The sequence below is a fragment of the Setaria italica genome, chromosome IX (assembly GCF_000263155.2).
Source record: "Setaria italica strain Yugu1 chromosome IX, Setaria_italica_v2.0, whole genome shotgun sequence".
Lineage (NCBI taxonomy): Eukaryota > Viridiplantae > Streptophyta > Magnoliopsida > Poales > Poaceae > Setaria > Setaria italica.
In genome coordinates, this window is record NC_028458.1 from 45,504,820 (window position 1) to 45,518,294 (window position 13,475).

The following is a 13,475-nucleotide window of genomic DNA, read 5'->3' on the forward strand; positions in this document are numbered from 1 at the left end:
TTAATCCCTTGTTAATGCTCTCCCTATCTTCGGCTCAAGGACAAGGGCCGTTAATAACCCCATTACTATTTATGCTTGCATAAATTTGTTGCCACATGAAATCATTTACACCAGGGGAATAAAATACTTATTTTAGACTATTGTTAGCATCCGGTTCATATGTATAATCTTACCATATTATGACCCCACCAAGCTAAAATGATCTCCATCCCATTTTATATCATAATTGTTAGGCTTTGTTTGGATGTCGATATTGGAGGGCTCGGTATTGAATTGAGTCCGATACCAATTCAACCTAGTTTTAGAAATGGTTCACAATACTAAAACAATTTTTTGGATGTACATGTAATTGCTAGATGGAATTCAAGGAGGATTCAAATACCAATTCTTGTTTGGATGTGCATACAATAGAATTTGGCATTAACTATCTTCTTCTCTCCATCGAGTCCTCACCTGCGCCTCCGCCTCCTACTGCTCCGACATGTCGGCGAGATGGAGGGCCGCGGCAGAGGGACGCTACTGCAGCGCGGCCACGCTAGCGAAGGGAGATGGAGGGCCCCCACCGGGGAGGAAGTGGAGGAAGAAGAGAAGGGGGCGCTGCCGCGGGCGCCGCCGCCGGGGGCGAGGAAGAAGAGAAGGGGCGCCGCCGCCGGGGGCGAGGAGAAGAGAAGGGGCGCCACCGCCACTGGCAAGGAGAAGAGAAGGGGTGCCGCGGCCGCCGCCGAGGGATGGAGGGACCCTACCGGGAAGGAAGTGGAGGAAGAAGAGAAGGGGGTGCTGCTGCCGGCAAGGAAGAAGAGAAGGGGCGCCGCTGCCGGGGATGAGGAGAAGAGAAGGGGCGCCGCAGCCGTCGGCGAGGGAGAAGAGAAGGGATGCTGCCGCCGGTGAGGGAGAAGAGAAGGGCTGCCGCGCCGCCGCAGGTGAGGAGAATAGAAGGGCTGCTGCGCCGCTGCTGGCGAGGAAGAAGAGAAGGGGCACCCCGCTGCATCTGGGGAGCGGGCGACTATTTCTTTTCGAGGGGGAGGCGAATTCAGCGCAAAACCGTGGGGAAGCGCTCGGTATCAAGGGTGACAAGCTGCAGGTGCGGTAAATACCGGTTGGCATTGGGGTTAAATTCCAATTCCGAATTCCAAACCATCCAAACAGTAGGCATTAGAGTTAGCCAATACCAATTCTCAATTCCAGGGCTGAATATCAACATCCAAATGCAACCTTATAGTATTATCGAAGCATTCTGTGTGATATTCTTCCTATCCTAACATAAATATTATTAAGATTTAAAATTATGTAATTTATATAAGAAATTAAGTTTTGTCGGTTTATTCTTTGGGAATGACTCCACAATAATCAAGTGAAATGTATCTTTGCATCACTCGATTTTTAGACTAATGGTATGTTGCAATATTAGAATTAGACATCAGACAAATTTTGAGTGGAAAGGAGCAAAAAGTCACTCGATTTCCCTAATCAATGTCGTTTGTAGTAGAAAATTAGACTGAAAAAACTATATATTCATCAACCAAAAAAACAAAAATATGCTAGCAACAAGGCATACGTCAAGATGTATAAATCGATTATGCTACTGGAAAAAAATAATGGTAGTATAGAATGGGCAAAAAATAAAGATAACAAGATGAAGATGACAAACTCATAGGCACATATATGAAAAAGAAAACATATCTTGGCCTTACAAAACATAATAGAATATTACATTAATTTGATTTGGCCCAAAGAAATCACATCCTGCCAAAGGTAAAATTAAACAAAATTGTAAAGATTGAAATATATTACATAAGTAATGAGAAAATTTAAGAATATTTAGGTGTCCACTAGGATTAACATTATCTTCAGCAATTGATGCATCAACCATGCAAAATTTCCTTTCCATAGCAATCTATAAACAAAAATGAATAACACAGTGATTTGACCGAGTAGTGTCATAATGCTGAAAATTCCTGTAACAAAATGAAAACCCGATGATCTAAAAAGACATAACATGAAGGGAACCTAACAACCTAGTTTCTGCAATAGACCTGATCATGGGTCACCCGACCCGACCCACTAAAAAAAATCCGACCCGACCCAACCTGATTAATGTGTTGGGTGGGCGTGGGCCGGTATTTATGATCCGATCTAAAATATGGGCTGAGCATGGGTCAAAATTTTTGACCCGACATTAAAAAAACCCAACTTAACCCGAAGAGTACACACAAAAATATGGGTTTGATCCGATCCAACATGACCCAACTCCACAGCCACCAAAGACAAGCATGCCTCCTTCTCCGTGCTCCCCATCGATCCCTCCTCTCTCTCCTCAAGCCATAGCCGCCCGCGGGAGGAGATAGATGGGAGGAGGGAAAATGGTTTGTAGGGAGAAGAAATCGCATGGGAAGAAGAAAAATCGCCGGGTAGCTCGATTTTGGGGGTCGGGAGTGGGAGTTAGCAGCACAAAAATGGCTCCGATGGCCGCCAGTATTGGATGCACTGGAATATTGGGCAGCGGTTTGGGCACCTGTCGGAGCAAGTATTTTTGAGTTTGTTCCCAAAACTAATTTTTAGGAGTAGATTTTGGATACTCTTGGAGATGCTTTTCTAGACATTTAGAAAAGCATAACCTCTCATTCACATCACCATCCAGAACATTGCCAATTTTGATGCCCCAGCTATAAAACACGAGCCGCTGCAGCCGCTCATCACACCTTCCTCCACTCCCCAAATGAGCAGTTAAATCCGGTGGATGCATGGATTTGCAAGTCGAATGCAGTGAGAGATGGAACATGATCTGAGGAACGAAACCCCTACCAAAATGAGCATAGGATAATACAACCATGGTGGGAATACCTTAGAACAAGAACTCTCCTTTGCGAAGGGAGCGCATCTGCCCTCCGCCATGAAGCGCAGCCGCCGTCGAAAAGTTTGATCTCCGGCGCGCTGCCTCTGTTCAAGATAGATCCGAGGGACTGAGAAAGAGAGGGAGCGATGGAGAAAAGACAATGAAGGATAACCGGACAAACAAACCTGGGTTGTACCGGCATATACGGGCCTTACGCGCGTTCCGCGGGTCGGGTGAAAAAAGATATTCGACACACAAAATCTCCAAGGGGTTGGCACGGGTAGATATGGACAGATCATCCGGGAGATCAATATAGGGAGGAAGATTCAAAACTGTTGAGGTCGTGCACGAAAGCAGAAAATCCAACATCGAACGCACATGTGCTAGCTAGGAGCTCGATTTATAGTCAGGTCAGTAGACATGTGTGGTTTCTAACACCATCAGATGGTGTTTGTAATTCGTACTCCCAGATTTTTAAATAAATAAAAGGTGGAGAGATCTAAAAAATAACAAAATTTGACTCACGATAAAAATTAGTTTTTACTCGTAACTGTTTTTTGGTTAACATGACATTCATTCATTAACCAACAACATTGTTACATTCAGAGTCAGAGTCAGGATATCCCACATTGGTAGTGGTACTTCATTCTGCCACTCAGCCACTACATGAAAACGGGATACCTGCCTAGCGCACACATTCGCAAGCTCGTTACAATCTCTACTAGCAAACGCAAATTTAAAGCACTAAAACAAAGCTTCAGATCCTGCATACGCTGTATTTGCGGAGAGATCACTAATCTTTGATTCCTACCAGCGCGCCATAGGGTGATAAGCTCCTGGGAATCTGTCTCCAGAATTAGCTGACAAACATCATGTCTTCTCGCAAGCTCCATACCATCAATACACGCCATCGCCTCCATTGTTAGGGCATCCAAAGAGTTCGCGTACCATTTGGCATATCCAGCAATCATGCCACCGTTGTGGCTACGCAGAACCGTACCTGCTGCTCCCGTTTGTGAGTCCACGTTAAGGGGTTGATTGGTTGCCTGTGCGGAGGCTCAGCCAGGCTGCTAGGATGCAGTCTGCGCTAGTTTGGTTGCCTGCACACTCATGCGAGCTGGTCCGGCTCATGCAAAAGGCACCACTCAGCCTGGCTCCCGGGAAACCCAGATGGAGTCTGTTTCCCGTGGACCTGGCTCGGTGGGTGCAAGTGATTTTCACTAATGATGATGTTAAGCAAGTGATTAACTTATTAAGTGGTATTAGTATTTTTCAAAAATGATTAAGATTTAATGAGGTAGAATAAGAACTATTAAAGTAAACTTAAATAAAATAAGCATCATAATAATATTTATTTGTAATAGTTCATCTCATGCAACATGTTCTCATGCGGGCAATTAAACAACTTCTGTCCATGGTCCGGGTGAATGAATACAGGCAACCAATCAAACCTTTATTGCATCTGTTGAGCCTGGCTATCGGGAGCCTGGCTCCCAGATACGAGCTAGGCTAAGCTCAGCAGCAAACCAATCACGCCCTAAAGGCCGCATCCGAGTTGCATTTGACCCACCCGAGCCCAGGTTTCTCCCACATCTTCTCGATTCTTGGCTCTCTTGTGGCCCTCTCAGGGTGTTTGATTCGGCACAAGTCATATGCGGTATCCTTGGCCCATGCAACAGCCATGTTTAGCGGTATTGGCGACCCTCCATGCCGATGTTCGTTCCTCGCCATCCACAGGGATCACATTCCGCATAAAATAACTGATGCATGCTCTTTAGGACACACTCTGGTGTCCAGCAAATCTCTCGCCCAAGTTACTGGATGCAAACGGGGCAGTTTAACCCCCGTAATATCTCTCTAGCTTCCCAAAAACTTCTTGCCAATATTGTGCATTCCACTAGGATATGAAGGATTGATTCTTTTTCGACTCCACAAAGTTCACAATTTGCAACCCGCTCAATGTGCCTCCCGGCGCGCCAGATTCTGATAATAACTGTTAGGAATTTCGTATTCCACATGTTGATACTCTTTTGCGTGTTGTGATACATTAACACTTAATGTATAAATGGGAACTTTTAAAAGACCAAGTTGTAATAAAATATTACCTACACTTATGGTGGATTGAAAATAATGTGAATTAGTCCACTTAAGTTAACATGAATTCAATTAAATTATCAAAGTGATATTACTAGCAAAAGTGTCCATGTTTGTTGATACAGGCGAAGGGCGTATGTATATACTAGCAAATTTGCCCGTGCGTTGCAATGAGATGCAAGAGCAGTGAAACAACCACAATGGTAACGTGCAACTAGAGGTCCACACTCAGTTGGAGTGGCAGTTCTACTTCCCTCCGCTGCTTGCAAGCTGCCTGCCGCCGAGCCCCCTCCGTCAAGCTCCTTCTCAGCATCCCGCTCCACTTCCTTCCCCCTGCCTGCAAACAACGTGTTGCCGTTCATCCATCGAACATCTGCCACTGGCGGCGCCAGCACGAACGCGTAATAAATCATGTGATGCCACAGAGAAGGAGGGGAAGCTGGTGCTAGTGGTGATAAGTGTGCTGGTGCCGAACCTGACGTGAACGCGTGCAAGCAGAAGTTGTCGCAGAACCTGTCGCAGCGCTTTAGACTGGTTCGTGGGGATGGCGGAGGGGGCGCGCGTTGTGGACACGTCGGCAATCGTAGACACGCGCCACAGGCGAGGAAGAAAAAACTGCAGCGTGTTTAACTCACAGGACTGTGAGTTGATTACAAAAACTGTGAGTTACTTTTTTGCAAAACAACCACGATGGTTGGAAGAAACATACGGCACTTTAATATTATATATAAATATATTAGCAGGTATGCCCGTGGGTTGCAATGGGAGAAAAAAATCATCGCACAACCCTAACCTAATAAACATGACAAACAACTCAGGTGATATTGTGACAACTTAATTGTTGTTGCCGTGCGGCCGCACGGTGCACAATCCGTCAACGTCAGCCCTTCAGCCTTGACATGCACCGACTTAGCAGTACCGGTAGTCCAACCAGCGACACATGGAGGAGGAAAGGGCACACCGAGCTCTGCGTCGTACATGTGCATCAGACTGCGACAGGAGAAGAGCGCGGGGGCTATGCTATCAGCGTGAGGATGCAGGAACCAGCTCTCGCGCCAGCTCAGCCATAGTGTGCCTTCAAGTCGAGGCTTCATTTTTCTCTTTCCTCATCAGGCATCGGTTTGCATGGGATTAGCACACTGCGGTGAAGGACGCGATGCTCAAATGAAAAAAAGCCAGCATCGATGATTGTAGGGTTTGTTTGGTTACCGGGTCGATGTGGGACGGAACGGGTTCGACCCCATCGTCCCACGTTTGGTTGGAAATGGAGTGGGTTGGGTTCGACCTCCATAGGGAATATTCCCCGTAGATGCGGGTCGAATGCGTCCGTCCAAAACGAGCGGACGCACTCGACCCGCACGGACGGCGTGTGCGTCCGTCCGTGCGTGCGCAGGAGGCGGCGGCCGTGCGCGGGGGCAGGGGCGGCGAGGAGGCGGCGGCCGACGTCAGGCGGCGAGGAGGCGGCTGCCGGCGCTGGGGTGGGAGGGAGCGGGTGGCGCCGGGGCCGAGGTCGGGAGGGAGCGAGCAGAGGAGCAGGCGTGGAGGATGAAGAAGATGGCATGGGAAAAAAGAGAGGATGATATGTGGACCCCGCAGCTGACAGGTGGGACCTGTTGCTAACGGTGTTAAAATGCTATCCATCCCAACCTTCTCAATCCCTCCAATGAAACAAAAAACTGGGTCCAACCTATCCCTCTCCATCCCTCTCATCCAAACACGAGATGGATCAACTCCAACCCATAAAAGGGGTCGGCTCCAATCCAACCCTCGTCCCAAAATCAAAAATCAAATACATGCGAAGTTTCCTCGAGGCCAAAGTATAGATTATAATTTCCATCGGCACCTGTACCGCTGCTTACCTGCTCACGGGTTAGCAGTGAGAAGAAAATAAGTTATTTTTGTACATTTTAACTGTTAGCGGGCCCAGCGGGCCCTACAGAGATCAATGCTCATTCGCTCAACACTGCAGCAAGAGAATAGAATGGAGCACCGGTGGTGACGTGACTTTCACGCATCGGTAGTGTACGGCAAGCTGTGACTTTCAATGATCCGTGATTCTGAGCTGCTTAGGGCCTGTTTGGCTCCTAGATTCTGCCACCTCAGGTGTTTAATTAGTCGATATTTAATACTAATTAGAAGTATTAAGTATAGGCTAATTACAAAACTAATTGTACAGATGGAGGCTAATTCGCGAGACGAATCTATTAAGCATAATTAGTTCATGATTTGATAACGTGATGCCACAGTAACCATTTGTTAATGATGGATTAATTAGGCTCAATAAATTTATCTCGCGAATTAGCTCGGATCTTCTGCAATTAGTTTTATAATTAGCTCATGTTTAGTCTTCTTAATTAGCATCTGAATATTCGATGTGATAAAGGCTAAACTTCAGCCCTAGTATCAAAAAGCCCCTTCTATTCCAAAATGTTATTCCAAAATGTCACTGGAGGCAAAAGTCTTTTCATACTCAAGACTTTATCGTCGAGGACGTTGACATCAATGTCATATCATTGCATCTGCAAGGGTCATTGAAAAAATTATACTGCTAATCTTTCATCCGTCCTGATTTCGCTGATTTGGCAGCCATGCTGTAATAAGCGTTGCGATCGTTTGCAGGTTCGGTGACGTGGCCGAGCTGGTGGAGTGCTCGTCGCTGGACATCTACGGCCGGCTCCCGGCCGCCGAGCTCACGCCGGCGACCTCCTACGCCGCGTACCTGGTCTACGGCGTGGCGGAGGGGCACCGCGGCCTGAGCTACCCGGACTAGGAGACGACCGTGGCGCTGGGCGGGGGCCGCGTGGCGGCGGCGCGGGCGCGCCACGCCGTGTGCCTCCACCCCGAGGAGGCCGCGGCGCGCAAGTTCAGGGCCGTGTCCCGCGGCACTGGCGAGGACTCACCGAGGCGGCCGAGGCTGCGGGAGGACGGGTGGTCGGAGATGGAGATGGGGCGGCTGCGCACGCCCAGCGACGACGGCGGGTAGGAGGCCGACCGGGAGGTGGTGGTGAGCTTCGAGGTGCTGGGGTGGTACCCGAAGCGCGGGCTCATTGTCGAGGGCGTCGAGTTTAGGCTCGTCAACTGATTTCGGCCTTTCTAGCTTGTCGACTTCGACTCTTCGTGTAACGCTTGGTTGAAGGGAAATTTATGTAATACTAGATGTTCGTGCATTGCAACAGGAGGAAAAAAAATCTAGCATCCAACTATTACGAATGTTGTCTTATTTTGATGATACTTAGCTATCATTTGTTGAGCGTGGAGTCACCGCCACTGGCTAAGCACAACTGCTATCGTTGATTGTCATGGCCCTGCCATCACTTTTGCTCACTCGGCTTTTGTCTTGCTCAGCCGTCCACATGAGCTGCATCAAGGAGCGTTTTGTAGGTGCTTAGATCAAGGGTGGCATCGTTTCACCGTGGAGGATATGGGCTATCTCTTTTAGTATCTAATTTTCAGAAAGATCCAATATAGAGCTCTCGCTCAAATTCTCAATTATTTGCACATTAAGTTCAGTTGCTCTAGAAAATCCTTCTGTTCCTATTTTTTTCTATGGAAAGATCTTTAAACTACAAAATATTTTTTTTGATTCTTTGGATTAGTTTTATTGCTATTTAATTCTCTTCTTATTCATTTGTATCTAATTTTTATAGTCAAATTTACTTCACAATTTAAATTATTTTGGGTCAAAACACGAAGCACATCCAAGAGGTCAAAACACGAAGCACATCTAAGAGGCGATCGTGCCAAGCACCATCCCTACCTCTCTCTTGATTTTTTTCTGTGCTCCTTCATCATTGAAATAGGCAAACGGCAGCTGCAGAGCACCCACGCCAATCATTAGCTCCACCTGCATCTCTCTCTCATTCTCTCTCTCAATTACTCATCTCCAGGTCTTCTTGTCGGTTGCTAGTGCAGCATGTCCATGCAAGGGCCTTGAGGGCAAGCTCAAGCATGACCAGCAGCCTCGCGAACTGCTCCGGTGCTTGTTTTCCCTCGCTGCACCACGTTGAGGATCAATGCGCCATGGGCCCATGGCTGAAGCAGATGGACACGGAGGGGAGCAGCAACAATAAGTGGCGTGCATACAGGGGCAAGGTGAGTGGGCGGCGGAGGGTGGCCTCCCTGTTGTTTCTGCTGCCTACGAGTCCTGGCCGAACACGACGGGAGAGTTCCGACCTTCCATTATCAAGAACTATTCCAAGGACCGCGGGTTGATTACGAAAAAATTGAGGAACTGTTTTTCAAAACAACCACGATGGTCGGAAGAAACAACCGCACTTTAATATTAGGTAGAGATATACCCCTGATTAATTTTGCAAACAGATACCATGCTCTTGTCCGCAATAGTAAAATTAGTGGTATTTTCAGGACAACTTTCTCAAATCAATGTTATTTCCATGTGAATGTTTTTTCCAGATCGGTGATCTAAGATTGGGCAATTAGTTATTTGCCAACTACTTATAAAAAAATATTTGTTCTCGATGTCTCAATGGAACACGAGGTCTATATGTGTTCCTGACAATGACAAACAAGAGATCGTGCAAAATTACGGGATATCAGAACACACCATGCTACCATTATATAACGAATAAAATTAATGTTTAAAAAGAATAAACAAATTTATGCATCTAATGTAAGCATAAAGGTGTTCTAAGAAATGTAAAACCTTTTTAGAACCTGCTGTCTGATTGAATCTGCTTATATCTAATAATCCATCCATATGCAAATGACGATGTTACTATTAGGCTAGTTTTAATGGGAAGTTTCATGTCATTAAATTCAATATCACATTAGCAAAATTGCTGACTTGGCAAGGTAATTAATAGAGAGAGAGAATTTCATCAGATAAGAGAGGAGTTTCGTTCCATAACACTTATCTAGCACTAATTCACCTATACATTAGTAGTAGTTAATCAAACAAATTTATGCATCTAATGTAAGCATAAAGGTGTTCTAAGAAATGTAAACCTTTTTAGAACCTGCTGTCTGATTGAATCTGCTTATATCTAATAATCCATCCATATGCAAATGACGATGTTACTATTAGGCTAGTTTTAATGGGAAGTTTCATGTCATTAAATTCAATATCACATTAGTAAAATTGCTGACTTGGCAAGGTAATTAAAAGAGAGAGAGAATTTCATCAGATAAGAGAGGAGTTTCGTTCCATAACACTTATCTGGCACTAATTCACCTATACATTAGTAGTAGTTAATCCTCGAGTCCTAATAAACTAGGCCGACGTAGTCGAGCTCCACTGATCCCAGCCATAGCTGGCCGTCCTTTTCGGCAACATCGCTAAGCGTGACGCCCTTGGCCGCCGTAAGCTCCTCCACCTCCACGCCATCCGACCCGAGCCGGACGCCCACCAAGTGCTTCACGGGAGCCGCCGCGTCGAGCCGCGCCTTCTCCTGGTTGAGCGCCACCCAGTAGCCTCCCTTAGCGTCGCGCCTCACATTATCCGGGTACCCCGGCAGGTCCGCCATGAGCTCATACTGCCCGGCCTTGGAGCCCTTGAGCCAGTACCTGAACGCCTGGCACGGCACCGTGTGCGCTACCACCACGTGTGTCCTGTCCCCGCTCACTGCCACGCCGTTCGGGTACGGCAAGCCGGCCCGGAGGACGGTCACCTGCTTCGCCCGCGCGTCGTACTTTAGCAGCCGCCCCGTCGCATCGGCATTCATCATTATCTCCGTGTTGAACCGGCGCGGGTACGTGATACTGCTGTCGGTGAAGTAGACGTCGCCGGTAGCCTGGTCGACGTCCAACCCGTTGACGAAGTGGAATGGCACGCCGTCAGCCTGGGTCGCCAATACCTCCGCCTCGCCGCCGTCGGGCCCAACCTTCATCAGCCCGTGGTACGCGTCGGCGATGTAGAGGTCGCCGGTCTTGGCGAAGAACTGGAGCCCCAGCGGGCGGCCGCAGATACTCTCCGTCTCCTCCGACGGCACCACGGACGCCGTGCACAGCGGGATCTTCCGGTAGTTGGGGCTGTGCGCGAACGTGGTCCAGCCGAGGGTGCTGCCGCCCCACTTGAGGACGCGACCGTCGGAGACGCCGGCGTAGGGCCCCTGGCCCAGGCGGTCGAAGGCGAGGCTCTCGGCGCCGGTGACGCCGTTGGGCAGCGGAAGATGAAAGCTCCAGAGCGTGGGCGTGGTCTTGATCGGCTGGGCGGCGCAGGACGACGACGTGAGCAGGAGCGCGAGGGCGACGGCACACAGGAGCGACGCCACCAGGTTCTTAATGCGCGCCATCTCGATCTCGATTATGCTGAGAGCAGCTTTGGTTTGATGGGACGGCGTGGTGGGCAGGTAGCTGCCGTTTTATTGGCCAGGCCGAGTATGCCGCGACGGACTCGGACGCGGCCTTGCGTCGCCGTGAGTGTTGAGGAGACTCGAGCTCTTCTTCTTTCCTGTGTCCGGTGCGTTGTCGTCCGAGCCCAGCTCGGGTTCGTTTTGGTGGGTGTCCCGTGTCCGCCTCGGCGACTCGCCCAGGATTCGCCTCTGCTTGCAACGTTTCGGCGCCGCAAACCGGGAGGAGTCCGTCGCGCGTCTTCGCCCTTTCAGGTGTCTCTCTTCTGACGGAGTCGGTCTTGTGCACGTCAAGCGGTTTTGGATTTGGCGAAATTTTGCGTTCTGCTGCTGCTTCGGTTTGATCGTTCCTCGCTGGTGTTAGCACCACAGGTAGCACAGCAAGTCAGCAACAGGATATAGGAACAGAGAATTGAATTGGAGATAGGAAGAACAGAGCAAGGATAGGAGAACATAAAGGAAAATGAATTCCCGTTACAATGCTACTACTCCGTAGTACATTGTAGATTCAGTTTACATATATTGGACCTAGTTCATTCTGGACCTCACTTCGACATTGCCTTGCCTTGCCCGTTCTCGGCGACGGCGAGGCCCGTTTGCTTCCACTCGTTCTCTCTTTCTCTATAGGCCGTGACGATGGGTTGGTTCTTGGTGCTGGCAGCTGGCGCACCAGAACAAGTTTTATCTGTGACTCAGATCCTAACGAATGTCCTGGTAACCGGGGATCTGCCTTTGGAAGTTCCTCGCTCACGAAGTCACGATTGTACTCATCTTGAGTGATAGTATATCAAATTTTTTGGTCAAGTTTAAGAGGGAAAAAAAGAATACTTGACCTAGTTAACTAGTACTACCTAGCAAAATGCTTGTCGTTGGTTAGTTCATTTTTGAACTAATCAACATCAAACATTTTGATACGGAGGTAGTAGTACATCCCAACATCCAGGCTACCCATTTTTTAAACCCAGCACCTGTAGTCTTACGCTCCTTCTGTTCTTCTGCCGACCAAGTCGCATTGACTGCGCTAACAACTGAAAATCGCCACAGCCGCCATTGTTCCTGATAAAGTTCAGGCCAAACCAGGTTTCCACAGTTTCGTTTTTCTTTTTAGGCAATTTGGTTTGGTGGGAAATGGGCTGAGAAGGCTATTGGTTTGGTTGGATTGACTCGATTTTGTTCAAGGTGTTTCTGTTTAATATAGGTCTTAAACCTGTTGGATCGCCGCTGTCCGCCACGCTCGTGGATAGGCTCGCCCCCAGGGAGGTGGACTACTCAATGTTTTTAGCAAAATGGACTAAAATCTATAAGAGATAATTCAGTATATCAGTCAGCTACTTTGTGCATATTAATGCGGCTGAATCGACTTCACCCTACTTCAAAAGGTAGACCCTGTAAGTAAAACACTGCATTCACGTCATAAAATTTTAGCAAAATTGACTGAGTTTTGTTATCATTGAAGGGAGAAAGAAGAGAGCGAACTTTATAAGTTTGAAACACTGGTGTCTCTGACTCTCTTTGGCACCTATGTGCTTTGCAACCGGTACGAGAGACATGCATGGCCCCATACTAAAGAGGGATCTTTGGTACCGGTTGCTGCAATGTATGAAAAACCTTTAGCACTGGTTGGATTCATGTGCACGCCGATGCATGGGAATTCCTTTAACATATACTAAAGGGTCTTATTTTATTTTTTATTACTTATTTTAAGTTGCACCACTATGTGTACGCAGCATGCGTACCACGTATCTATCTTGCACTATTATATGTTCATATACATTGTTATGATTGAGTTGAGAATGTATAAAACTAACTAACATCATGTAATTAAGGGCATTTCATATATCCCTATATAATATACAATATATTATATACATATGTATAATATATTATACATTTACTACTACTTTGCTTAAGAAGACGATTCTAGTAGACCAAGAGGATGGCTCGTAGTGGAATTCTCTTGTGGTACTCATGACCTCATCCATAAGAAATCCTCGTTCTTGAATTGTGAAGATCCTATACGACATAAGGAGTTCTTTCTTCATCTTCGTCGACTGCCATTTGCAAAATATGAATAAATTAAATCAACGCTTGAACATATTGAGAAACAATATATTGTTATTGGTGCTTACGTACTTGGATATCTGAATTCATCACCTTATCACCTACAGAATTGTGAATGAACTCAAAAACATAGCATCTATATATATTGTTCCCCACTTCCTGTCTCAGACACTTTAACA

General features: G+C 47.3%; 1 protein-coding gene and 1 pseudogene across 1 annotated transcript; one reads left to right on the forward strand and one right to left on the reverse strand.

Annotated features, from left to right (window-relative positions):
• Positions 1-820: 820 nt before the first annotated feature.
• LOC101769628 lies at positions 821-8,009 on the forward strand (annotated as a pseudogene).
• Positions 8,010-10,149: 2,140 nt separating this feature from the next.
• LOC101770030 (protein STRICTOSIDINE SYNTHASE-LIKE 10) lies at positions 10,150-11,178 on the reverse strand. Its single transcript, XM_004986909.1, has one exon. It carries the CDS (start codon positions 11,176-11,178, stop codon positions 10,150-10,152), a length of 1,029 nt encoding a protein of 342 aa, XP_004986966.1.
• Positions 11,179-13,475: the final 2,297 nt, after the last annotated feature.